A 26,926-nucleotide genomic window follows, 5' to 3' on the forward strand; every position below is an offset into this window, starting at 1 on the left:
AACAAGTGACTGAGAGCCAAGACAGGACCTATAAAAGAATAAAATACTTTTATCCTTTTAGAGAGAAAAGCCCACATGACACATGGCCTTGTAAAAGAATCCTGTGGCAAAGTACAAAAAAATGGATACAAAATTCACTTGGCAGCCTGATACGTGGGTTAGCCTTGTAAGAAGCTGAGTATGTAGCGAGGGTTGTAGGCATCCATTGGAACCCTCCCCAAATTGTGCATCAATGCACAAGGGTTATGCCTGTGCTTATCTCCTGCCTATTACAGTGCACTAACACACGAGTATGAAGAGCTTCGACCTGTAGATAACCCTTTTGCTGGGTAGGGTGCTCAAACAGTGAAAGGATCACCTGCCTGTGATCCAAAACATATGTAGGAAACCAGGTACACTGTAGCACACCAGACGTGGAGATTTAGTGCATCAACATTTCTTTATTGGCCCCAAAAGTAGATACATGTAAGGCAACGTTTCGGACCCCACTGGGTCCTTTCTCAAGCCTTGAGAAAGGACCCAGTGGGGTCCGAAACGTTGCCTTACATGTATCTACTTTTGGGGCCAATAAAGAAATGTTGATGCACTAAATCTCCACGTCTGGTGTGCTACAGTGTACCTGGTTTCCTTTATTACAGTGCACTAAATCATGTGCCATTGTGCAAATTTGCTGTGCATGAGCTGCAATAGGTGTGATTTTATGCACCGTAATGCCATGTTGCAATGGTAGATCACTCTACAGACATATGCTATTAGACAATTATTAGGGCTTTGTGTTGCTGCTTTGTTTGTTTTAATTAAATGTCACGTTTGCACAGACAAACCATGGATGGGCCTTGTCTCCTTGTGCATCTGTCCACACCCACTTTCAGGATGAGAAGGTATTACAGAAAGAAAGAGGATTATGAAGGGTTGGACAGGGCATGCTTTTTATCATGAGAGCTCAACTTCGTTTGACTTGAAGCCTTACAGAGAGCATTCATGGATTCCATTTATACCCTGCCTCTGGATACCAAGCTTTTGTTAAAAAATTCAAAATATTGGTCACCTATATAGTAACCGGTTTTTTAATTTTCTTATAAATGTATATACTTTTTTTCCTTCAACTTCATTTAGGTCCAGGGCATGTCTTTCATTGCAGCAGTACTTATTCTCAACTTAGAAGAAGCGGATGCATTTATAGCTTTTGCCAATCTTCTAAACAAGCCGTGCCAGCTGGCCTTCTTCCGGGTGGATCATAGCATGGTATGTCGTACCAATATCTAGCTGTCTGACTGACTCATGAGTATTCTTTGTAGCAAAAACGTGGTTTTAAGGGATCTAAAGAGGTTTTTTTTTATATATTTTGCCTTTTTGTCACCACAGAAAATAAGTATAATACTTGATAATGATTTACTGGTTAAAGGGATACTGTCATGGGAAACATTTTTTTTTTTTTCAAAACACATTAATAGTATTGCCCCAGCAGAATTCTGCACTGAAATCCATGTCTCAAAAGAGCAAACAGATTTTTTTTTATATTTAATTTTGAAATCTGACATGGGGCTAGACATATTGTCAGTTTCCCAGCTGCCCCCAGTCTTGTGACTGGTGCTCTGATACATTTCAGTCACTCTTTAATGCTGTACTGCAAGTTGGAGTGATCTCACCCCTTCCCTTTCCCCTCCAGGAGCCTAACAACAGAACAATGGGAAGGTAACCAAATTACAATTCCCTAACACAAGATAACAGCTGCCTGGTAGATCTAAGAACAGCACTCAATAGTAAAATCCAGGTCCCACTGCTACAGATTCAGTTACATTAGGAGAAACAACAGCCTGTCAGAAAGCAGTTCCATCCTAAAGTGCTGGCTCTTTCTGAAAGCACATGACCAGGCAAAATGACCTGAGATGGCGCCTACATACCAATAACATCTTAAAAAAAAATACACTTGCTGGTTCAGGAATGAAATTTTATAGTTGAATTGTAGAGTGAATTATTTGCAGTGTAAACAGTGTAATTTAGAAATAAAAACTACATCAAAAAAACCACAAGCCACTCAGATAAAAGTGATTATAGGGAAGTGTAAGATGTCAATGCATGCAGTATCTATTTTTGCACAACTACAGTTGCAGTGTATTTGTGTCAGCAGTGTGGTACGATCCCTTTACTCAAGCCCTTCAGAATCCATATTTTATGTCTGCAAACAGCTCAACTCTCCAATGAGGGGATTTATTCATGGTTTATTCAGTAAGCACAATCTGTGTGTAAGAGCAGGTTCAAGAAAAACTGTTAAATTGTGTTAGAGGGTTGGTTTACACTAGTGCCACTCAAGCAGTGATAACTTTCCTGTAATTGTTGCATCCACCATACCCACCCGTCATTTAAACTTTAGATGCCTGTGGATTTCAAAGGAACTGCAGACACAAAAATAAATCCAATTGCAAATTGTCTCAGAATATCACTCTTTACATTATACTAAAAGTTAATTCAAATGTGAAATCACTGTGGGTGTGTGTGTATGTGAGACAAATGTTAGGCACCCCCTTGATTATAATCACTTACCTGATACCCCAGATATCTGCATTGGCCCAGGGGACTTCTGTGCAAGTACTATATAGTTTGCTATTTCATTCTGCAATGGCCCCTGGCCGAAGCATGTGCAGTAAAGTGAAAAAGCTGGATTGTTGTTTCAATTTTGGCTTTTCACTTTCCTTTCATATGTGCATCCGTTAAGTTTCAGTTTTCTGTAATATATCAGATAAGTAATAATAGTGGGGGTGCCTAACATTATACACTCACCCCCCCCCCCCGTGATTAAGCCTGAACTTTTCCTTTAAACTATGTTGAGCAGGTTTAGTGTTTAATCTCTTTACATTTATACAATTCTAATTCCAGTGGTTTTGTTCTCAGCTATAAATTCTCTTCTACATGGTCACTGTAGGAAATGCCAGTTGGGTATGCAGTAACTTCTTTGCATTTGAAATATTTGTACATTCTCTACAATCTATCAAAAGATCCTAGTGAGTAATTATCCAATTTCACATTAAGGCAGTTGAATGTATTCAGGCTTCAAGCCATTCTACTGTAGCCCCATTGTTGGTTTATGTACGTATTTGTTAAACCTCATGGCAACAGCATTTATGATAAGGAACGTAGATTTTATAGAAATTTGTTCCATGGTGCCCTTTTTCCGTCCTAGATGCTAAAATATTTTGCTGCCTTTGAAGTATTCTTTGAGGAAAATCTCCCCAAACTCTTCTTCCACTTCAATGCCTACAGTCTAACTCCAGACCTGTACCTTATAGACTGGTAAGTCTGATGTCATTCATATGTAGCATTGACTTTATTGTTGTTGCCAAGCTACTCTTATCAAAATAAACCTGTACTTATTGAATCAAGCACAGGCCTAGTCAGTCGTGTAACCCTTTGCAAAATCGTTTTTAAAAGACTTGTGTACACGTGCACAGCTTGAAAGCAGTGGTTAGAGAAGTGGCGGGTGGTTCATTCTTGGCCATTTATTGTCATAGATATGCCTCAAAGTCCATCTTAATGGTCAGTTGGGATTAAATGCTTTAAAGGGATCCTGTCATCAGAAAACATGTTTTTTTCAAAACACATCAGTTAATAGTGCTACTCCAGCAAAATTCTGCACTGAAATCCATTTCTCAAAAGAGCAAACAGATTTTTATATATTCAATTTTGAAATCTGACATGGGGCTAGACATTTTGTCAATTTTCCTTACATTGAGAAGGAAAAACATCAGCCTGCCAGAAAGCATTTCTCTCCTAAAGTGCAGGCACAAGTCACATGACTTGGGGCAGCTGGGAAATTGACAAAATGTCTAGCCCGATGTCAGATTTCAAACTGAATATAAAAAAATCTGTTTGCTCTTTTGAGAAATGGATTTCAGTGCAGAATTCTGATGAAGTGCCAAAACGAGGCATGAAACGTGTCAGGTGATAGCAAATGTCATAGGAAGGGAAGTACAACTCCTGTTCACTGTAGTGTCAGAACGAGGCATGAAACGAGTCAGGTGATCACACATGTCATAGGAAAGGAAGTACAACGCCGGTTCACTGTTTTTATTGTCGCCTGAAATAAAGCTTTAATTTTCACTTCCCCAAACTAGAAGATGAAGGGGGTTATTTATCAAAGGTCCAATGTTAGAGTTTTTTATACCTTGAGTGAACTCACAACTCGAATGGTTTGTTATTTAAGCAAAAACTCAAATGGAAAAGACTCAATTTAGCGAGTTTGAGTTGTGAAACACTAAAACTCAATTGAAAAAAAATGTAATCACTCGAATTTTTTCAGGTAAAGCTCTCCTGAAATAAAAACCTCAAACATTATGAATTCTATTAACATCTTCAAATGGTTCAAGGGACCTCTGCCATTGACGCCAATATGACCTCGACAGGTTTTAGTGTATTTTCGGTTTCAAGCTATTTACAGTGTTGGGTTATAACATATCTCAAAAATCAGTTTTTTTGTTAAAAACTTGAAAAATGTTTATTTTCATGGAAAACCCAACTAGAACCTTACTAAATGACCCTGGTGGTGGCATCGGTTACTCCCTCAGGCAGTAGACTCACATGCATCCCTGGTTCTGTTTCTTATCGTATCAGGAAAAAGCAAATTCACAGTAAAGAAGCGTGCAAGGCATTGTGTATACTGAAGATTTGCTTTGTGATATTTACAAATAACACCAAAACCCCTGAAATTATTTGTTGTTGTTAAAGAACAAAGAAAGTCCCTAAACAGTCTCTTTGTCCAACAGTAGTACTCCCTTGTCCCTTGCAAACCACTATGTTTTGTAGCATAAAAGGCTTTACTTCTTTATTTATTCAGCTCAATATAGTCTCAGGTTGCTGCTTGTGGGCGCCATTTTGTTGCATCAACATCATTCAGGTATTGCTGAATATCTTCTGTGCATGAGCATCTAGTCACTACCAGCATCCCTATTCATTCTAAAACTTTATGCTCTTCAGATGCTTCAAACAGGTCCTTCTGCGCAATTGCTTGGTCTCTATCTTAGTCCAGGAGCTCCGCTTAGTGTGCTAATGCAGTGGCTTTGATTCACAAATGCTGGGAAAATTGTGCACGCTGGAAACACTTGGGTTTATCAAAATGTGAGTTTATAAAAACGTACCCACGTTCTATTCATTCCTATGGGTTTTTAGAATTGTATGTAACAACGGGTGAAAGTTAGAGTTAAAAATCCCGTAGGAATGAATAGAACGTGGACCCGTTTTTATTCATTAAGCTCTAAACTCACATTTTGATTAATCTACCCCTAGGTTAATAGTCATTCATTACTTGTTATGTGCCCTATCTGAATGCCAGCATTTATAATCAGGGTTTCTTTGTCCATTAAATACTGAAAGTTACTTAGAATTGCACTCCACTCCCTTTTAATGTGTTATTTTAGCAAAAACATTGTTTTTTCCCGAATAATTCATGTTTATACAATGTTTAACATATTTTATTTGTCAGCCTTAGTTTTTCCCTGTCTAAAATCAACTTTCACTTCACTCATTTAATTTCTTTGCTATGAGAAAGGAAAACTACTGTGAAGGAAACATTTGTCATATTCACAAGAAACACATTTTTCCCTACAAAACCAATTTAATTTAATATACTTAAATTATCCCTCTACAGTCAATATTTTCTTTCGAATAATATTCTTATGAACAGCCATTTTATTTAGCAAACAAACAAGCCTTTCTTTTGACCCAACAGGATTTTCACACTGTACAGCAAGTCACTGCCACTTGATCTTGCCTGTCGAGTCTGGGACGTCTTCTGCAGAGACGGAGAAGAGTTTTTGTTTCGGACGGCTCTGGGTATCCTCCGACTGTATGAAGATATACTCTTACAGATGGACTTCATTCACATAGCACAGTTTCTTACTAAACTCCCTGAAGATATCATATCAGAAAAGCTGTTTGGCTGTATAGCGGCTATTCAGATGCAAAACAGTAATAAGAAATGGACTCAGGTAGGTTAATCATTGTTTACAACAAACACACATGTATGTACATATTCATATTTATATTAAGCTGCTTCAGACAGACAGATTGGTCTCTATGGGCATCATACAGATAGAAATAAAATTGATGGTTATTTATATAACTTTTCTCTGAACTTGCAGATGAATGTCCAGTATATGTATACTTGCTTAGAGCATGGCATGTAGCCTAGTAGCGAAAATTCAAGGACGCAGACGGCACTTCTGAAACTGGGGTTTATTGGAGTACCTGCTGGTAACACCTATGTAGCCTAGTAGAATACTTTTTATTTCCTTTAACTGCACATCAATATGCTACAATTTCTATTTTAGCTTTTCCAAACTTTCACTACAATTTGGCAGCTCTGTCTGAGCACCCATTTATTGACACTACATAGTAAAGGGCAGATTTATCAAAATGTGAGATTAGAGCTCACCCCAGAAAACCCCACTTTCTATTCATTTCCCATGGGATTTTTAGAAGTGTATTTATCAAATTATGACCTCTAACTTTCACTCATTGGTAAATATGCTTCTAAAAATCCCCTGGGGATGAATAGAAAGTGGGTGAGGTCTTCTGTTGGTAACTAATTTCACATTCTTATGAATCTGCTCCTTATGCAGAGCCAGATGACACGGATTTTTCGTGTGCGGAGAATCCACTGCCTGACTGCCCCCATCTCTTTAGACAGGGTGGATTTCGGCATGAAAGCCAAAATGTTTCTGCACCAAAATCCATCTTGTCTGCCTGCACCCTAGCGGAGACCGTGCTTCCGGGTGCAGGCAGGAGCCGAGAGGGAGTGGATTCTTGGCCTGCAGATCTGCAATTGTCTGGACTTAAGCTGGCCATAGATGCAAAGATCCGATCGTACGAATCATCGTACGATCGGACTTTCCCATCTCCCGACCCGCCACTAACCATTCAGATCAAAGTCTTACCAGTCAGATTAGTTAAAGAACAGATCAGCAATGTTCTGCCCCTGACAGCAATCGTGCGATATCTATGTCCAACCAAAGCTAGTGACAGTCTCCCACTGAAAACCATACGATCGGCAATACACGCAGAGATATTATCGGCAGCCGCCGGACGAAAAATGTCGGGACTCTCCACACACGGTTCGAAAATCGTACGAATCCTCGATCAGATCTTTGCATCTATGGCCAGCTTTAGCCTAAATCTGCTGATGCTCCAGTAACTCTTTTTATGGCAGCTAAAGATGAAAACACTTTTCTTTCATATTGTGATGGATAGCATTATGTTTATAGTGTAGCTTAGTGGATTAATTCAATATATCTAGACAATGTATTTTTATAAAAATTAGTCTTCTATTCCTGATGAAAACAAATCTAATTTGAACATCCTGTCCCTGTAACTAGTATAAAAACCAGTTATGTTTATGGTATTTAAGTAACTCACAGGCATATGTTTCTCAAAGAGAACCTTGTTTAGCCGACTGAACATGAAAATCAGCAAAAGCCCTTTCTCCGTACGGCCCTACCTGTCAGTGCAGGACGACTGGGGTTAACTTGCTCCTCTCCGGAGGCAGGACAAACTATTACTTCTTGAGACTCCTCCTCCTCGGTATCTCCACCTCCTCACCAGTTTTTTAGTTTGTCCTGCCACGGAGGCAGCAAATTCTCCTTCTCCTACAATTTCAGCATTATCAAGTTGCGAGCTCTCTGGCCTTATATAAGAATCAGATTGAGCCCAACACTACATCTCCTGTCAGCACCGGCAGGGATAGAATACAACGACTCAGGATGGTTGAGCCCGTTATATGTGCGCTCCCCCTGTGACAGGCATCAGACCAAGTTGAACCAGGTGGTTTTGGTTGAGCCCTAAGTGTGTGCTCCCCCCTGTGACAGGTATCGTGCCAGGTTGAATCTATGGGTTGGCCGAACCTGAAATATGCGCTCCCCCTAGCACGCATTGGTTGAGCCCTCTAGTGCGCTCCCATACCTTTTTAGCCGATGTTCGGCATCAAAGGTTAACCGCTCCCTTTATCACGATTTAAGGTTGAGCCGAATAGTATACAACTGCGAGAGCAGGCAGAGGGGCATCACAGGCGAGTTACTCGGCTCGCACTTCATAAGGCAGGTGCGTTCCACAAGGACGCGCTGCGTTCCAGCGCAGCCTGGATTGTTCGCGCCCTTAATCTAAACGGCATGGGTACGTTGGCGCGTCCGCACCACTTCCGGCGGCCATTTTAGGCAGCATCAGCGCACATCAGACGCGCAATTCTTACTCTCCCACATAACGGTCGGCTCAGTTACTATATAACTCACGCATGCACTCCGGCTCCCCAGTAAATAAACTGGCACTATGGCTTCAGCGGACGAAGACCTGGTCTCCTTAATAGAGGAGATTGATCTACCGGATAGGCATCGCAAGCTAAAAACAAAGATAAAGAAAGCCACCAAGGCTTCAACAAAACGTAAGGATCGTTCTCGATCAGTTTCCCCTGTGCAATCTACGTTACAACCATCAGGTTCAGCACCTGGTAATAGTGGCACACTTACACCCACAATACTGGTCCCTCAGGACTCCCAATCACAGGTTCATATACCCTTACCGATATCTCCTATGCAGCCTTCAGGTTCTACATCAACGCCAGCACAACTTCAGGCACCCCCTGATTTTTCGCAGTTCCTATCATGGTTTCAGTCTACCATTCAGACCACACTAGACAAGGCGGTAATAAAGCAGTCAGATCGTACCCCTGTAATGGGAGGAAAGAGGAAGCGTAAAAGGTCCCCTTCTCCTCCTTCTGAGGATGACATGGCAGACGCATCTCCTACTTCCCCTAAGGAATCTGACTCATACTCCTCTACAGAGGAAGGGGCCATATCTGACTCACAGTCATCATCCTCATCTGAGGATATTTCCAAGCAACCAGAAGAAGTTAAAGACCTGCTCAGATACATTTTCACTACTTTAGAGATTAAAGAGGAACAAGTTTCCCTTTCTAAAGCAGATAAGGTACTAGGGAATTCCTCCAAGCGTCCAAGGTCATTCCCAGTTTGTAGATCCACTTCTAGGCTCATTGAGACCGAATGGGCACAGCCTGATAAGAAAGTTAACATACCACCAAAATTTTTCAACAATTATCCTGTGCAGGAGGAATTTAAGATATGGGATAAAATTCCCAAAGTTGACCCACCCATTGTGAGGCTATCTCGCCACACCATGCTACCGGCGGAAGACGCAGGGTCACTAAGAGACCCCATGGACAAAAAAATGGACTATGTCCTCAAAAAAGATTTTCAAAGCGCAGCAGCCATATTAAGGCCAGCAGCAGCAGCGTCTACAGTAGCCAAGACAGCAAAGTATTGGTGCCAAGAACTCAGCCATTCACCACCTACCGACCCTGAAAAATTTTTACAAGACATCGACAAAATTAAGTCAGCACTAACTTTCTTGGGAGAGGCCACTCTCGATATAACGAAACTCGCTGCTAGAGCATCAGCAGCCTCAGTAGCAGCTCGGAGAGCCCTATGGCTACGCCACTGGGCAGGCGACACAACTTCCAAGAATAGACTCACATCCTTAAAATTTTCTGGGTCACAACTATTCGGACCAGAGCTTAAACAAATTATTTCAGAGGTCACAGGAGGTAAGGGGGCTTTCCTCCCACAGGCCAAGCGACCACGTCGTGACTTCCATAGAAGGAATTATCATCATCAAAAATCATGGTCGACCAACGGCAACAAGCAGTCAAGACCACCAAGACAACAAGGTCAAGGGCAGTCCAACAGGCGCTATAGGTCGCCATGGCAGCCCTCATGGCAAAACCAACAAAAGTTTTCAAAGAAGCCCATTTCAGCCAAGGGTCAGGATTCCTGACTACGCCACCGCTTCCACAAGCACTTCACAGGTCGGGGGGAGGTTACAGAATTTTGTGAACGTTTGGAAAAAATCAATCACGGATCCATGGGTTCTAGATATTATCACGAAAGGGTACAAAATCCCTTTCTTCACCAAACTACCCCAAAACAGGTTCGTTCCCTCCTCCATTCCAACCAGAGTAGAAAAAAATCAAGCTCTATTCGATATTATCACAAGCCTATTTCAAAGCAATGTCATATCCCTGGTTCCAGACAACCAGCGTTTTGCCGGGTTTTATTCAAACCTGTTCCTAGTTCCCAAGAAGGACGGAGGTTACCGCCCAGTCCTAAATCTGCAACCTCTAAACCGATTCGTCAGATACGACAGGTTCAAGATGGAAACACTACCCTCCATCATAAGGGCTCTAAAGCCAAATGCCTGGATGTCCAAAATAGACATAAAGGACGCGTACCTGCACGTACCGATGCACGAGCATCACCAACGCTACCTAAGGTTCGCCATTGCTCAAACACATTTTCAATTCAGGGCGCTGCCCTTCGGTCTGTCCTCGGCACCACGCATCTTTACAAAGATCTTAAACGCTCTACTAGCATCATTAAGGACACAAGGCATACACGTCACAGCTTACTTAGACGATCTTCTGATCACAGCAAGTTCCGAGGAACTAATCAAGAGCCACACGCAGATCTGCCTGCAAACTCTTCACCAGCACGGCTGGCTGATAAACCATCAAAAAAGCCGTATAATCCCATCACAGAACTTGGACTTTCTGGGCATGAACATAGACACCGTGCAACGCAGGGTATCATTACCCGAGGCCAAAGCCATAACATTAAGCAGAACAGCACAAGAGGTAATAGGAAACACATCCACCTCAGCACAGAGCATCCTAAGGTTGTTAGGCCTCATGGCAGCAAGCATAGAGGCCTTACCATTTGCAAAGTTTCACCTCCGACCATTGCAATCCTTCTTCCTAAGTCACTGGAACAAAGATCATCAAGACCTTTCTCAGATCTTCAGCCTATCGGAAAGGACCAAAGACAGTCTAATCTGGTGGACCTCAATACCTCGCCTTTGCCAGGGCAGGCTCTGGGACAGACCAGTTCAAGAGGTGATAACCACAGACGCAAGTCTCATGGGGTGGGGGGCATCATGGCCCCCAGAGGTCTGCCAGGGGAAATGGTCGCGTCAAGAGACGAAATTGCACATCAATATCCTCGAGCTGAGGGCGGTCCTCAACGCACTCAAGCATTGGCAACACCAACTACAACACAAACACATCCGAATACAGTCCGACAACGGCACCACAGTGGCGAATCTCAATCGCCAGGGAGGCACCAGGAGTGCAGCAGCTCTCAGAGAGGTATCACGAATAATGATCTGGGCAGAACGGAACAACAACCATGTCACATCAGTCTTCATTCCAGGAATTCAAAACTGGCAGGCGGATTACTTAAGCAGAAACACGCTAGACCCCGGGGAATGGCAACTCAAGCCAGAGATTTTTCAGGCAATAACAAAGAAATGGGGGACACCATCAATGGACATGATGGCATCCAGATTCAATACACAACTTCCCAGGTTCCTTGCCCGAGTCCACGACCCCAGGGCGGAAGGGGTGGATGCCCTAGTAAATCCATGGACTTGCCAACTATCTTACGTATTCCCACCCATTCCACTTCTTCCCAGAGTAATTCAAAAGATAAGGTTGGAAAGGGTAACCACAATTCTAATCGCTCCATGGTGGCCCAGACGCACGTGGTTTGCGGACCTAATTCAGTTGTCCCAGGAGGAACCATGGATTCTTCCCCAAATACCAGACCTTCTATCTCAGGGGCCAGCAGTAGCAAACCACATAACACAACTCAAATTAACTGCGTGGCTATTGAATCCCAGCTTTGGCGCGACAGGGGATTCTCCTCAGCAGTCACCACTACTCTCCTAGCAGCTCGCAAGACTTCTACTGCCAAATCTTATTATCGGACTTGGCAACGTTTTCTCAGCTGGTCAGAATCTCAGAAGTTACATTGGAAGAATTGTCAATCTCCTCAGATTATGGAATTCTTGCAGCAAGGTCTGAGCAAGGGACTCAGTGTCTCTGCACTGAAGGTTCAATTGTCAGCACTTTCATCTCTGTATCAAACCCAATGGGCTCTACTACCTGAGTTTAAACAGTATTTCCAAGCACTACTGCATATCTATCCTCCACACACAGAGACCCGGTTCCCCCATGGGATCTAAATTTAGTTCTAAAGGTTCTTCAACAACCTCCATTTGAACCCATGGCCACTGTAGACATCAAATATGTATCTTGGAAGGTAACGTTTTTACTCGCTATTTGCTCAGGTCGCAGAGTATCGGATCTCACAGCATTGTCATACAAACAACCTTGGTTGGTCTTCCATCAAGATAAGGCAGTGATGCGCACAGTCCCATCTTACCTTCCGAAAGTGACATCTGCATTTCACATAAATCAAGAAATCATTGTTCCTTCCTTTTGCCCGAAGCCATCCAACCAGGCTGAGCAACAACTGCACAAACTAGATCCAGTTAGGGCATTAAAATTCTACCTTAAGAGATCTTCACAGATCAGGAAAGCAGATGCCTTATTAGTGCTTTGCGGCCCTAACAAGGCGGGCCAGCCAGCGTCAAGGGCTACACTAGCTAGATGGATAGTGTCCACTATTTCAGAGTCCTATACTAGGGTAGGCAGAAGCTTACCTCTCAAATTGAAAGCACATTCTACCAGAAAGATCAGCACTTCCTGGGCGCTTCACAACTCAGCTTCCCCAGAAATGTTATGCAAGGCAGCCATATGGAGCTCCTTGCATACGTTTTCAAAATTCTACAAACTTGATGTTCTCGCCTCTTCAGAAGGGGTTTTCGGCAGGAAGGTGCTGCATGCAGCAGTAGCACCTAGTTAGTTCCTGCATAGTTCAATCATAAGCTTCTATACCTTTTTGGGCACGCTACCCATAGTTTAGTTTGGTTAGAGTTTTTTGTTCCCACCCAATTTTAGGACGGCTCTGGGACATCCCCAGTCGTCCTGCACTGACAGGTAGGGCCGTACGGAGAAAAGGAGATTTTCTTACCTGAAAAATCCATTTCTCGTAGGCCCGTACTGTCAGTGCAGCATCCCGCCCTAGGGTAGGGTGCCGGTTTTTTTGCTGCTCGTCTCTAGACAGTTAAGTTAGTTAGGTTAATGGCTATCTCCACCGACAGGCTTTATAACAAAACTGGTGAGGAGGTGGAGATACCGAGGAGGAGGAGTCTCAAGAAGTAATAGTTTGTCCTGCCTCCGGAGAGGAGCAAGTTAACCCCAGTCGTCCTGCACTGACAGTACGGGCCTACGAGAAATGGATTTTTCAGGTAAGAAAATCTCCTTTTTTTCCCCAACTGATCTATAAATAAAACAAGAGTTTAGTAATGTTTGGCCGGACTTTAAAGTGCCTCCACCATAATATAGATTCCAGGAGCGCAAGAAGATATAAATCAGTGGAATTCCAAGACTGAGCAGCAAAAATACATACAGTATAAAGCATAGCCGGGGCATAGATTTTTTTTTGATTTTTTTATTTATTTTAAAGGTATGTTTTAATGAAGTTTATATCATTACAATCAGAAAAAAGGGGAGACAAAAAACAAAATGGGGGAGGTAGAACAAGTACATCTGTGGTAATGAGAGTCACTGATGTTGAAATAAATTAAGAAGACATTTTATTATCTGTTGTCAAGAGTTAAACAGATTCAAATCAGTCATTATTAAGTCCTGATTCCTACCATGGACTTCTATACTTTATGGGGGAATTAGCTTTTGGTAGGCAGGTAAGCATAGGATTTTGAGCTTAGAGACAGGGACACCAAGGCTTTGGACAAAACACAGGTTTATTAAGCACTGGGCATTCCCAACAGAAGTCAGCAGAAAACAGTTCAGCAACTTCAATGCAAAACATTCAGGTAGATTCAGGGTACAGTTCAGCAACTTGAGTACAGACACATAATTACTTGGCTGAGAGGGAATATTAACCCTACCTGTGCTGGGTATCCCTCTGCAACCCAAATCATGCAACTTAAATGCGCTCTTTTCAGGGCACTTTCTTGCAAGACAGTGGGGATTCCCAAACATCCTGTCACATATATCATTTTTGGTTACCTACGTTTCCTGGTGATTTAGAACTGGGGTTTTCTAGATAAAGAGGTCTTTCCATAAATTGGATCTCCATACCTTTGAGACCATAATGCAGGGGAAATATGTCAAATGTCCTTATCATGAATTGTTTTCTTGTGTTTCTAGGTCTTCACATCACTAATGAAGGATTACAAAGAGGGAGACAAAACTAATCAAGCCCTGAAAACCTAATCAGAGCTCCCTCTTTACTCTGTGAAACCACTGAAGTATGACGTGTATCTTCTGGCTGAAAACCACTACAGACCAACATGATGTGAGAAGTGCAGGGCACTGTATATTGACTTCATGCAGTGGGACACACACAGACTTTCCTTTTTGTCAGTATTAAGTAGACAGTAAGACATGTTATTGGCTGCATTCTGTTCCGACAGACACGTTTTTGCACCCGATGGATCTTATTTAATATAAGAAATATTTAATGCAATAAACATTTGTAACAGACCTTTTAATTGGTACACTAACTTTGGACTAAGGTTTGAAGCGCATCATTTTTAAACTTGTATTTGCACTTCCCACCCACCAAATTTTAGTTATTTTTAATAAAATGAATATAATCGGGACCAATCAAATACAGTCCCAACTATACTATATATATTTTTAATATTACTCTTTGCACCAATCAGGCAGTTTCACATCTTAGCATGCACATAATGACGGAACTGCAGTGTAAAATGTTAACTAAATGAAAAGCCAGTAAACATAGGGAGTCTGAGGAGAGAAAGTAGCTGCTTACCACTGTGAATCCACTGGCTCATTTCTCTTTTCCAGGAGGTGCATTTACTCCCCTTCAAGGACTCCTCTAGTAGGTAATTGGCGCTTAGTGGAGAACTTTTTTGTATGCTTTGAGGGGCCATGCAGTTTGTGAATGATCTGTAAAGTGCAAGAGTGAAGGACACAAATGTATTATAAGAATGTGTATTTACAAGAAGACGCTATGATTGTCGGGAAGGCAGATGACTACAAATTGGTACACTGCAAAATGTTATTGACATTCCGTTCTAAACACTGACCTCTTTGTTTGATAATGTGACTTGGCTTACTTTATATCACTTTGTCTGGAACTGATGTGACACTATAGGACTATGTTACAGTGCAAGGGCAAAGTGCCAGGTGCAAAATTTATAGACAAACCACCATGTTTTTTTTGTTTTTTCCCAGAATTTCATGGCTTTGTGTTTGTAATTTAATTGTGAGTAGCTTTAGGCTAATGCCACACCAGGTGGAGAAATGTGCAATGACAGGCATGGTGTCCGTAGATTTTTGGGCAAAAATGACCTACATTTCTGTTTCTGAACTGAAATCTGCTCTGTGATCTGCATTTATACGGGGCAGGAGAAACAACCTGTTGTGACATTAGCCTTAAGGAGGCCATACACAGGTAGATCCGCTCATTTGGCAATGTTGATAAATGAGCGGATCTCTCCCTGATATGCCCACATTGAGGTGGGCCATATCGGGCTGGTCCGATCGTGGACCCTACGGCCCAACGATCGGATCATAATGCTGCCAATACTGGAGGTCGGTTTGCGGCACTGCATCTATGAACAGATGGAATTTTTAACCCTGCCCGATCGTCATGTGGCCGACTTACGGCCAGATATCGATTGGGGAAGCCAGTCGAAGGGCCACACGCATGGGCCGATAAAAGCTGATGACAGACCGAGTGAGCAGCTTATCGGCTCGTGTATGGCCAGCTTTATAAACAAGCTGGGAGCTTCCTACAGTCAGGCCTTGCAGGGATGCGAGGTGTTAAAAGAGTAAATTAAGGGGAAAATTAAGATTCTATTCACTACAACCCCCCCCCCCCCCAGTAAACTCCTATATATTCAAGCATTTTACTAACTAGAAATTTAGTAGATTTATCAAACATAGAACAAAAAACTTCCTTAAAGGTCAATAGGGACGTGTATCTTTATTATTATTATTTTTATATAGAGCTTATTAAAACAGCCTGGATTTTGCAGCTTCATTGAAAATTTATGGAATTTTTTCATTTGCCGTCTACTCCCCCCTTCCCCCGCCCTCATTAAAAGCGATCGCTGTTAAACCCTTGGCAATCACGGTGAAAAAAGTCGTACAATTATAACTGTAACAATATCTCTGCGGTATTCCCTGCGGAATATTTCTATGAAGTTTACTTTAGGCATTTGTTATTTTACGTTTAAACATAATAAATTCTAAACAGAAACAGACAGATGAGAAATAAAAGCATAATTCTGACTCTGTTCATATAAAAGAATAAGGGCAATGACCAATGGGGTATTTTGCCTTAGTGACAAAATCCCCGAAAATTCCTTTCCATTGCAAGAATGGTGGGAATGGCTGTGGCTAAGAAATCGCATAATCATACAAAGAATATGTAGGAAAGCATTTTAGTATAATTAGGTGGTGTATTACCAGCATCAGTTCTTACTACCTGAAATGCCCCCCATCTTTTTTTGTCCTTTTAAGACAGATCTGTATTGAGATGAGCTGCCGAGTTAAAGAACAAAATCCAGAGGAAGAGATACACACCAGCAGCCCCAAATGGGCATTATTGTAATTAAACTGATACACAGACATTTTATAAATTGGAGCCGTAGTTATTAATGACATGGCACCCGCTTGTGCTTGGAAATAATTTCACGTTCCACATTTTTACTGCTTAGTAACAGTTGCAAATAATAAACTAACGACCGGTTCATTTACTTTGCATCGTACTGGAGTCATGGACCTTCATTCTCCTAAACCAGGAAAACTAGGGAAAGAATTGAATTCTGAATATATTATCCCTTTTCTTGGAAAAGAATTGTCCGAATCCTTTCTCCCGCATACCAGGAGCAAGGATTTTGGGCACGCAATCATTTGAAAACATGGGGGAAATCTAAAACTACTGGGAATCTTTTGGTATCACACAAAATTGACAAACAAACCTGTTACGTGGAGGCCCATTTATCAAAATTCAAATTTGTGTAGTTTTAGTGGGTTTTCAAACCAAAAATAAACTAATTTTCTCTAAAACCACCAATGCCATTAAAGGGGGTGGTTCACCTTTCAGTTAATTTTTGGTATGTTAAAGAATGGCCAATTCTAAGCAATTTTCAATTGGTTTTCATTATTTATTTTTTAGTGTTTTTAAATGCTTTGCCTTTTTCTTCTGATTCTTTCCACCTTTCAAATGGGGTCATTGACCCAATGTAAAAACAAATGCTCTGTAAAGGCTACACATGTATAGTGATTTATACTTTCTATGAATCATCTTCCTATTCAGGCCTCTCCTATTCATATTCCTGTCTCTTATTCAAATCAGTGCCTGGTTGGTAGGGTTAGTGGGACCCTAACTGACTCAGAATATCACTCTCTACATCATACTAAAAGATAATTTAAAGATGAACAGCCCCTTTAATAGGAAAAGCATGAATAAAAGAAACGTTGTGTGGTCTGGAAAAAAAATACTAAAACCTCTACAATTAAAATTGATACAATCAGATCAGAGCAGCTCCGATTAACTTCTATAGGGACTTCCATTGCTTTTACTAGTTGGAAGTTTTGTACACTTGCTTTGTTTTTACACTTCATAAATCTCACATTTTTAGAGATTGAGAGAATTTTTAAAACCCCGACATTTTTAGAGAAAAAAAAATTTGATTTGTGAAAAAAAATTGAAATTCGAACGTTCGTAAATAGGCCCATAAGTGTGATTTGTTCTGTACAACTTTATTTGCTTTATTGTGCAGTGTGTTACTCTGTGTAGGACTTCTTGTTGTGTGTTGCCTGTTACCCCAGTAACACAGAACTGAAAATTGCGATTCTGTCCTGTCAATGTTTCAAAAAACACTAAACCAAACTATTCATTTTACTTTAAAAGCTTTACAGTTTTGAAAAAAAAAATGTAACCAGGTATTTTCAAAGCAACATGTTGGGAGGGTGGGGGAAACAAACTTTTTATGATGTGCAATACTGAAACTTCAGGCATGTTTTATATCGGGACACAGTGAACCCCCCTTTAATACTTAGGGGTCCTGCGTTGACTCCAAATCTCACTGTTCACACTCATTGTAGGTTGGAAAATGCAGTTTTTGTTGTTTTCTACAAGAAAACCGATCATTTGTCCTTTAACTGAATTAACAATCTACTAATGTTTTCTTTCTAAACTGAACAGAGTTTTGATATAACTTTGTGTAAGTACACTGCTTATTTGTGCTTTTGTTGTCGCTTCTCACACTTGTGTATCTCAGAACTTGTACAGCTGCTTCTGACCAGTCATCATGTACACAACTTATTTTCTCCATTTCTATTGCCCTTTCACGCCTTTTTAAATGCAGACGTGAAAGCTCATTGCATATAATTTGTGTTTCTTTAATGTTATATTTCTAATTTTTGTGGCTCTTGTACAGTTTTCTTACTTTTCAACTATAAACTTGTATAGAGAGAATGTAAATAAAAGACCTGAGCGTCCTTTGAAACCACTAGACGAACAATTCCTATGTAAATAAAACTTGGAAGCTGAAACATTATAATGGAATTCTTGTCTTGTTTTTTTTTTTTTTCAGCTAAAAAAAAATGGGAGCAAAGCTTGTATGTGTGAAGAACATCCAGAAATGAGCTGAAGTTGCCCTATTTGTTTTTCATAGACTATAATGGTTACAGCACTTATCTGTATAGGAACAGCTGAAGTTACATTTTTGAGTATGGAGATTATTGTTGCAAAGGCAAACTATATGGCAGCAATAGGTAAATGCATATATGGCCTGTGCCATATACTTAGGTGTTTAAAGGGGATGTCCAATATTATGGCCTTTACCTCTTTATTATTTAGTACAGAGATGCTTGAGTCCAGCTAGAAGCTGCATGGAAAGAAATGGACAGGTAGGAAGGGTCCCTCTCCTTTGGTGCTTTATACTGGTGTTATGAGGTTGGATTGGGGCTATAAAAATGGCAGAGGACCCCATCTGGGGTGGGTTACAAAGGGGTGAGTTACGGTTGGGTGTTATTTTCAACCAACACTTGGTTTCATACTACTGCTGAGCACCCAGTACCTCCATATTACTTCTACATTTCCTTTTAAAGGGTTTGATCACTTTTGAGACAATTTGCAATTGGTTTTTATTATTTGTGGTTTTCAAGTTAAGCTTTTTATTCAGCAGCTCTCCAGTTTGCAATTTCAGCCATCTGGTTGCTATGGTCCAAATTACCTTAGCAACCATGCATTGATTTGAATAAGAGACTGGAAAATGAATAGGAGAGGCCTGAATAGAAGGATCAGAAAAAAAGTAACAATAACAATACATTTGTAGCCTTACAGAGCATTTGTTTTTTAGAAGGAAGTCAGCGAAGTTCATTTGAAAGTTGCAAAAAATCAGAAGAAAAAGGCAAATAACTATAAAACTATAACAAATAAATAATGAAAACCAATTGAGAAGTTTCTTTAAATTGGCCGTTCTATAAAGTAATCAGTTACCTTAAAGGTGAACCACCCCTTTAATACATTTAGCAACATAAAGCTTTTAATAAATACAGCTTGTGATAGTTTTGCTTATTAATGGCAATGAAATATGTTGCATTTTAAAATGATGTATACAGTATATAATTAATATAATCAAAACTAGCCAACAGCCATCTTTAAAAATATTTTCTAACGTGCCACACAACATGAAATTTATTGCATTGATGAAAAGGGTTTTAAGTGTCGGATGCAGTAAAACAGTAAATCCAGCAGCACTCCGATATGTGATTCAATTGTTTATTCGTGCCATTAGCAAAGCGACGTTTCGGGCTATTCCAGCCCTTTATCAAGCTTGATAAAGGGCTGGAATAGCCCGAAACTTCGCTTAGCTAATGGTACGAATAAACAATTTAATCACATATCGGAGTGCTGCTGGATTTACTGTTTTACTGTAGATGTATTCCTTGGCAGAGAGGAACACAGCTGTGCACCCGACGCTTCAAAAGGCGATTCAGTGTAAGTGTGGCACCTGTACTGATTTGACTATAAGGGGCCCATTTACTTAGCTCGAGTGAAGGAATAGAATAAAAAAAACTTCGAATTTCAAATGATTTTTTTGGCTACTTCGACCATCGACTTCGAAACGAACGATTCGAACTAAAAATCACTGGACTATTCGACCATTTGATAGTCAAAGTACTGTTTCTTTAAAAAAAAAATTCGACCCCCTACTTCGCCACCTAAAACCTACCAAGGTGCCATGTTTTCTATCAGTTTTTTGGTCGATGAAAAATCGATGGATTAAAATCCTTCGAATCGATTTTTTTTCGTTTGATCGAACTATTTGCGGTAAATACTTAGACTTTGATATTCGAAGTTCAAGGATTTACAGGATTTATCGAGGGTAAATTAACCCTCGATATTCAGCCCTATGTAAATCTGCCCCTAAGTCAGATGCAGACACTGAAGAATATATTATGGCTCTGAGCAATGAAAGCTCTTGATCAAATGTCCTCAGGCAGCACATAGGACACAGTCATGGAAGGGGTAGGGCATGCAGGCACAAATATAATATAAAAAGCAATGACTGAAAACTGTAGTGGGGTATAGTAAGTATAGTAGCACAATAAGTTCTGCTCTAACCAGCCCATAAAAGTTGACCTGCTGCTTTCAGTCTGTAGGGTTAGTCTTGTTCCTGTTAGGAGGCAGGAAGGCAAAAGAAAAAAGAAAGGAAGTAGTACGTTTTTTTATTGATTTTCCCGCATATCAAAGTACAGACCTTTTAGTTGAAAAGTGTTTACATAAGATCGAAAGCAATATACATTTATTTGTACAGTTCTCTACTGATGACAGGAGGGGAAAAAGTCGTGGAAAACATGTGCAATTCCAAATAATATAACAACTATTAACTGTATAACAGGCACCAGGATTGTTTTACTGTCATTCAGGGCTGGATTTCATGTGTGGGCACCCAGAGGCTGGCATCTTTCACTGCCCCCCAGCTGACACCCCCAGCTGACACCCACACCTGCACCCACCTCAGGATCTCGCACACGTGGGGGTACTGGACCCACAGGCCTGCATCATCCACCATAAAGCCCCACCCTCCAGGACCTCACACAAGAGAGATCAGTTACAGAGAGGTCAGGAACCATAAAGACCTGCTCACCTACACCCCAGAGTTTCCCACATGTGACTGGGCAGCATGCCTCCCTTTTATTTGTGCCACCCCAGGCCTAGGCTCGGGCCTGCTTTCATTCTCAGAAATAAAACTGCTAAAGAATAAAAGTGTAAGGTCTAGAGATTGCGATTAAATGCTTACCAGGGAAGCTAATTAAGGGTATGGGCGATATCTCTGTAATTTAGCCAAGGAAACCAAGTTTTGTTTAATTGCATTTGATTATCTGTCAATAAAGAAGTCGGCTTTTCTAGCACCATGATGTCTATTCTGATTTTTACCATGGAAAAATCTAACGGGAATCGATGCCATGATTTTTCTATAACCTGTTTGGTAGCGTTAAATAAAATTATTAAGCAAGGCCTCATATGGGTCTTTCTTCAAAGAAGTCCCTATACAATTATCTATCATCGTGTAGACCCAAACCCAGAGATGTTCTTCTATGGGACAGTTTCACCATATATGGGACATTGTAGTTTCTAATTTACAGCTCCTAAAGCAATTAGGGGAGAGGCCAGGGAACCACTTTGCTATTTTAACTGGGACCATATACCACATTTGCAATACTTTCAATGAAGTTTCTTGAATCAAAGTATTATTTGCTGTTGCAAGATATCAGCCCAGACGTCCTCTGTCCGAGGGTTTCCCAATTCCCTATGCCAGTCATTCCTATATTTTAACTGGAGAAATGGATCAACTGATATCGAGTTTCTACCTAACTAACTTTCAGAATGTCAGCATTACCCAGTACCTTCATTATAGCCCCACTGTGCTTGGATCTGGTACAATGTTTCCAGGGGTACCTCATTGGTTTTTTTTGCAAATCAGACAGACAGTTTTCTGCTATATGTCTATGAAGATTCTCGTTTATCCAGGTCCAGGTCTTGATATATATAATATCTAGTAGAATTTAGTCAAAGGCAACTGGACATTTAGATGCTTTTTTCCCCTTTAAAATGATTCACTACTCATTAGAGTGGCTTCTTCAGTTCAAATGAAGTGGTAGGGAATTCCCGGCATCCAACCAAGGTAATGATTCTGGGTGCAAACAGCACAGCAGAAGAGAAGCAGCGGATTCTCCACAGTCCAAGATCAACATTGTGTGGCCCTAGCCTAATGAATGGAGGAACCCTGACTGTTGATGAACTAAAGATAAAAGACTTGACATGCTTTAAAGGGGTGGTTCACCTTTAAGTTAACTTTTAGTATGTTCTAGAATTACCATTTCTTAGCAACTTTTCAATTGGTCTTAATTATTTTTTTTATAGTTTTTTGATTGCTTCCCTTCCTCTTCTGACTCTTTCCAGCTCTCAAATGGGTTTCACTTACCCTATCTAAAACACATTAAATACTTTATATTACTTATCTTTCTATTCAGGCTCTCACCTATTCATATTCCAGTCTCTTATTCAAATCAATGCATGGTTGCTAGGGTAATTGGACTGTAGCAACCAGATTGTTGATATTACAAAATGCAGAGCTGCTGAATAAAACGTTAAATAACTCAAAAAACACAAATGATGAAAAAGAAAACTTGCAAATTGTCTCAGAATATCACTCTCCACATCATAGTAAAAGTTAACTCAAAGGTGAAAAACCGCTTTAAACATTCAGACAAATTGGACACCCAGGTTGCCTAAAAGCACTACTATACAAATTAAAGAACAGAACATCTTTAAAAGACCCCATTGACAAAAAGGATATGACATGAGCAAAGTGTGCACCGTGGGGTACGGAAGTCTTTGCTGTACCTATGGCCTGTGTCTGGGCCCTTGAAGCCCATAATCTGCAAAAATTGAAAAAAAAGAGAAGGAAAAACACACATACTCTTCTATTGTAAAAAATACTAGACATAAATGCTTTTCAGTATGTTGAACCAAACATATATATATATATATAATGGTTGCTGGTGTCCGCACTCTTTTCTTGTTAGAGCAGGGGTGCACGATCAATATTGTAGATAATGGTGTGAAGGATCAGCACTATATATATATGACCCCACATAACAACCAAACATATACAGTACACCAGTGATCCCCAACCAGTAGCTCGTGAGCAACATGTTGCTCCCCAACCCCTTGGATGTTGCTCTCAGTGGCCACAGAGCAGGTGCTTATTTTAGAATTCCAGGCTTGGAGGCAAATTTTGGTTGCATAAAAAACAGGTGTTCTACCAAACAGAGGCTCCTGTAGGCAGCCAGTCCACATAGGAGCTACCAATAGTCAATCACAACCCTTACTTGGCACTAACTAGGAACATTTTTCATGCTTGTGTTGCTCCCCAATAGAGATGTCGCGAACTGTTCGCCGGCGAACTTGTTCGCGCGAACATCGGGTGTTCGCGCTCGCCGGAAGTTCGCGAACGTCGCGCGACGTTCGCCATTTTGGGTTCGCCATTGTTGGCGCTTTTTTTTGCCCTCTCACCCCAGACCAGCAGGTACATGGCAGCCAATCAGGAAGCTCTCCCCTGGACCACTCCCCTTCCCTATAAAAACCGAAGCCCTGCAGCGTTTTTTCACTCTGCCTGTGTGTGCTGAAGAGATAGTGTAGGGAGAGAGCTGCTGCCTGTTAGTGATTTCAGGGACAGTTGAAAGTTTGCTGGCTAGTAATCGTTTTGATACTGCTCTGTTATTGGAGGGACAGAAGTCTGCAGGGGTTTGAGGGACATTTAAGCTTAGGTAGCTTTGCTGGCTAGTAATCTACCTTCTACTGCAGTGCTCTGTATGTAGCTGCCTGTGGGCAGCTGTCCTGCTTCTGATCTCATCTGCTGACTGCTGCAATAACAGTAGTCCTTGTAAGGACTGCTTTTATTTATTTTTTGTTGTTTTACTACTACTACTACTACTACTATAAGAGCCCAGTGCTATTAGTCTAGCAGTGTTGGGGAGTGGGACTGGTGTGCTAATCTGCTGCTCCTAGTAGTTCAGCAGCACCAACTTTAATTTTTTTTTTTAATATTCATTTTTTTTTATTTTACTTTTTTTATTTTACTACCGCTGTAGTAGTGTATAAGTTGACCTTTTAGGCATTATTTGCCCTGTAGGCATTATTTGCACACTGTTTTCTTCAACCCGCCATCTAGCTGTGTGACCTTGTTCACATTCTGTCTAAATATCCATAATATTACCGTCTCCAGAAAAAACACCGGAGTGACTTTTTTCAAGCAGCCATAATATATTTTACGTAATCCGTATCCACCGCTGTAGTAGTGTATACGTTGACCTTGTAGGCATTATTTGCACAGTGTTTTCTTCAACCCGCCATCTAGCTGTGTGAGCTTGTTCACATTTTGTCTAAATATTGATAATATTATCGTCTCTAGAAAAACCACTTGAGTTACTTTTTTCAAGCAGCATTCATATATTTTACGTAATCCGTATCCACCGCTGTAGTAGTGTATACGTTGACCTTGTAGGCATTATTTGCACACTGTTTTCTTCAACCCGCCATCTAGCTGTGTGACCTTGTTCACATTCTGTCTAAATATCCATAATATTACCGTCTCCAGAAAAAACACCGGAGTGACTTTTTTCAAGCAGCCATAATATATTTTACGTAATCCGTATCCACCGCTGTAGTAGTGTATACGTTGACCTTGTAGGCATTATTTGCACAGTGTTTTCTTCAACCCGCCATCTAGCTGTGTGAGCTTGTTCACATTTTGTCTAAATATTGATAATATTATCGTCTCTAGAAAAACCACTTGAGTTACTTTTTTTCAAGCAGCATTCATATATTTTACGTAATCCGTATCCACCGCTGTAGTAGTGTATACGTTGACCTTGTAGGCATTATTTGCACACTGTTTTCTTCAACCCGCCATCTAGCTGTGTGACCTTGTTCACATTCTGTCTAAATATCCATAATATTACCGTCTCCAGAAAAACACCGGAGTGACTTTTTTCAAGCAGCCATAATATATTTTACGTAATCCGTATCCACCGCTGTAGTAGTGTATACGTTGACCTTGTAGGCATTATTTGCACAGTGTTTTCTTCAACCCGCCATCTAGCTGTGTGAGCTTGTTCACATTTTGTCTAAATATTGATAATATTATCGTCTCTAGAAAAACCACTTGAGTTACTTTTTTTCAAGCAGCATTCATATATTTTACGTAATCCGTATCCACCGCTGTAGTAGTGTATACGTTGACCTTGTAGGCATTATTTGCACACTGTTTCTTCAAACTGCCATCTAGCTGTGTGTATTATCGTTTCCAGAAAAACCAACTGAGTTTTTGTTGTTGTTGTTTTTTTAAAAATAATGCCAGGCAAAGGCAGGCCGCCACGCAGAGGCCGTGCTAGGGGCCGTGCTGCTATGCAATCCTGTGGCCCTAGCAAATTGCCCAGTTTTAAAAAGCCAATGACCCTGAACTCCCAAAATGCTGAAGAGGTAGTTGACTGGCTTACACAGCACACCCCATCCTCTACCGTTTCTAACTTTACCACAACATCCTCCTCATCCTCCACTGCTATGGCCACCCCACGTAACACTTCCTCCACCACCGGTGCCCCTTCTTCACTGGAGTCAGAGGAGTTATTTTCCCATGAGTTTCTTGAACTGAGTAATGCGCAACCATTATTGCCAGAAGAAGATGAAGGAGATGAGGACCTTACACCAGATTTAATTCTGGCAGAGAACACGATAGAGATGGACATAATGAGTGATGAGGAGGAGGTCCCCGCTGCTGCTTCCTTCTGTGATGTGTCAGAAGAAATTGATGCATCTGAGGAGAATGATGATGAGGAGATTGATGTTTTGTGGGTGCCTAGTAGAAGAGAGCAAGAGGAGGGTAGTTCAGATGGAGAGACGGAGAGTCAGAGAGGCAGTAGGAGAATAAGACTTAGAAGAAGCAGGGAGGACAGCCCGCAGGGATCAGTAGGGCAACAACATGTATCGGCACCTGTGTTCAGCCGGCCAACGCACCCGCCATTGCCGCCAATGCCGCCAACTTCTACTGTTACCGCCAGATCGCACACTTCCAAAAAGTCAGCAGTGTGGGATTTTTTTAATGTGTGTGCCTCTGACAAAAGCATTGTAATTTGCAATGAGTGCAGTCAGAAACTGAGCCTTGGTAAGCCCAACAGCCACATAGGTACAACTTCTATGCGAAGGCACATGAGCGGCAAGCACAAAGCACTTTGGGAGCAACACCTCAAAGGCAACAGGCAAACTAAAAGCCACACTCCTTCTGGTCCAGCATCTTACTGCTCTACCTCTGCTCTCCTTGACCCGTCTGAACCACCCTCCACTCCGCCTTCCACCTTGACCACCTGTTCCCATTCCCAGTCATCTGCCACCAGCCAAGTTTCTGTGAAGGCCATGTTTGAGCGTAAGAAGCCAATGTCTGACTGTCACCCCCTTGCCCGGCGTCTGACAGCTGGCTTGTCTGCACTCTTAGCCCGCCAGCTTTTACCATACCAGCTGGTGGACTCTGAGGCCTTCCGCAAATTTGTAGCAATTGGGACACCGCAGTGGAAGGTACCCAGCCGCAATTTTTTTTCTAAAAAGGGAATACCACACCTGTACCAACATGTGCAGAGCCAAGTTACCGCATCTCTGTCACTTAGTGTTGGGCCAAAGGTCCATATGACTACTGACGCATGGTCCTCCAAGCATGGTCAGGGCAGGTATGTCACCTACACTGCCCACTGGGTGAACTTGGTAATGGCTGGGAAGCAGGGAATGGGTAGCTCAACAACAACAGTGGAGTTGGTGTCACCGCCACGGATTGCACGCGGTTCTGCCACCACCTCTACTCCTCCATCGCTCTCTACCTCGTCTTCTTCCTCTTCTTC

At 41.3% G+C, this 26,926-nt stretch overlaps 2 protein-coding genes across 3 annotated transcripts in view; both read left to right on the forward strand.

Annotated features, from left to right (window-relative positions):
• tbc1d12.L (TBC1 domain family member 12 L homeolog) overlaps positions 1 to 18,522 on the forward strand; it is a 61,372-nt gene extending 42,850 nt beyond the window's left edge. Inside the window, exons 11-14 of one of the 2 annotated variants that reach the window (XM_018224225.2) lie at positions 1,117 to 1,245; positions 3,182 to 3,291; positions 5,723 to 5,981; positions 14,132 to 18,522. In XM_018224225.2, the coding sequence (XP_018079714.1) occupies positions 1,117 to 1,245; positions 3,182 to 3,291; positions 5,723 to 5,981; positions 14,132 to 14,197 (564 nt within the window). In that variant the 3' untranslated portion in view covers positions 14,198 to 18,522. The remainder of the gene's footprint in view (positions 1 to 1,116; positions 1,246 to 3,181; positions 3,292 to 5,722; positions 5,982 to 14,131) is intronic. The other variant, NM_001127752.1, reaches the window with a different exon arrangement.
• On the forward strand, positions 7,524 to 9,834 carry LOC121395370 (lamina-associated polypeptide 2, isoforms alpha/zeta-like). The gene has a single exon (XM_041568758.1). It carries the CDS (start codon positions 8,314 to 8,316, stop codon positions 9,832 to 9,834), a length of 1,521 nt encoding a protein of 506 aa, XP_041424692.1. The 5' UTR covers positions 7,524 to 8,313.
• Positions 18,523 to 26,926: the final 8,404 nt, after the last annotated feature.

Source organism: Xenopus laevis, chromosome 7L (genome assembly GCF_017654675.1).
Source record: "Xenopus laevis strain J_2021 chromosome 7L, Xenopus_laevis_v10.1, whole genome shotgun sequence".
NCBI lineage: Eukaryota > Metazoa > Chordata > Amphibia > Anura > Pipidae > Xenopus > Xenopus laevis.

Excerpts from the sequence above, each read along its gene's own strand:
- LOC121395370 (XM_041568758.1), top strand. The coding sequence starts at position 8,314 with ATGGCTTCAGCGGACGAAGACCTGGTCTCCTTAATAGAGGAGATTGAT.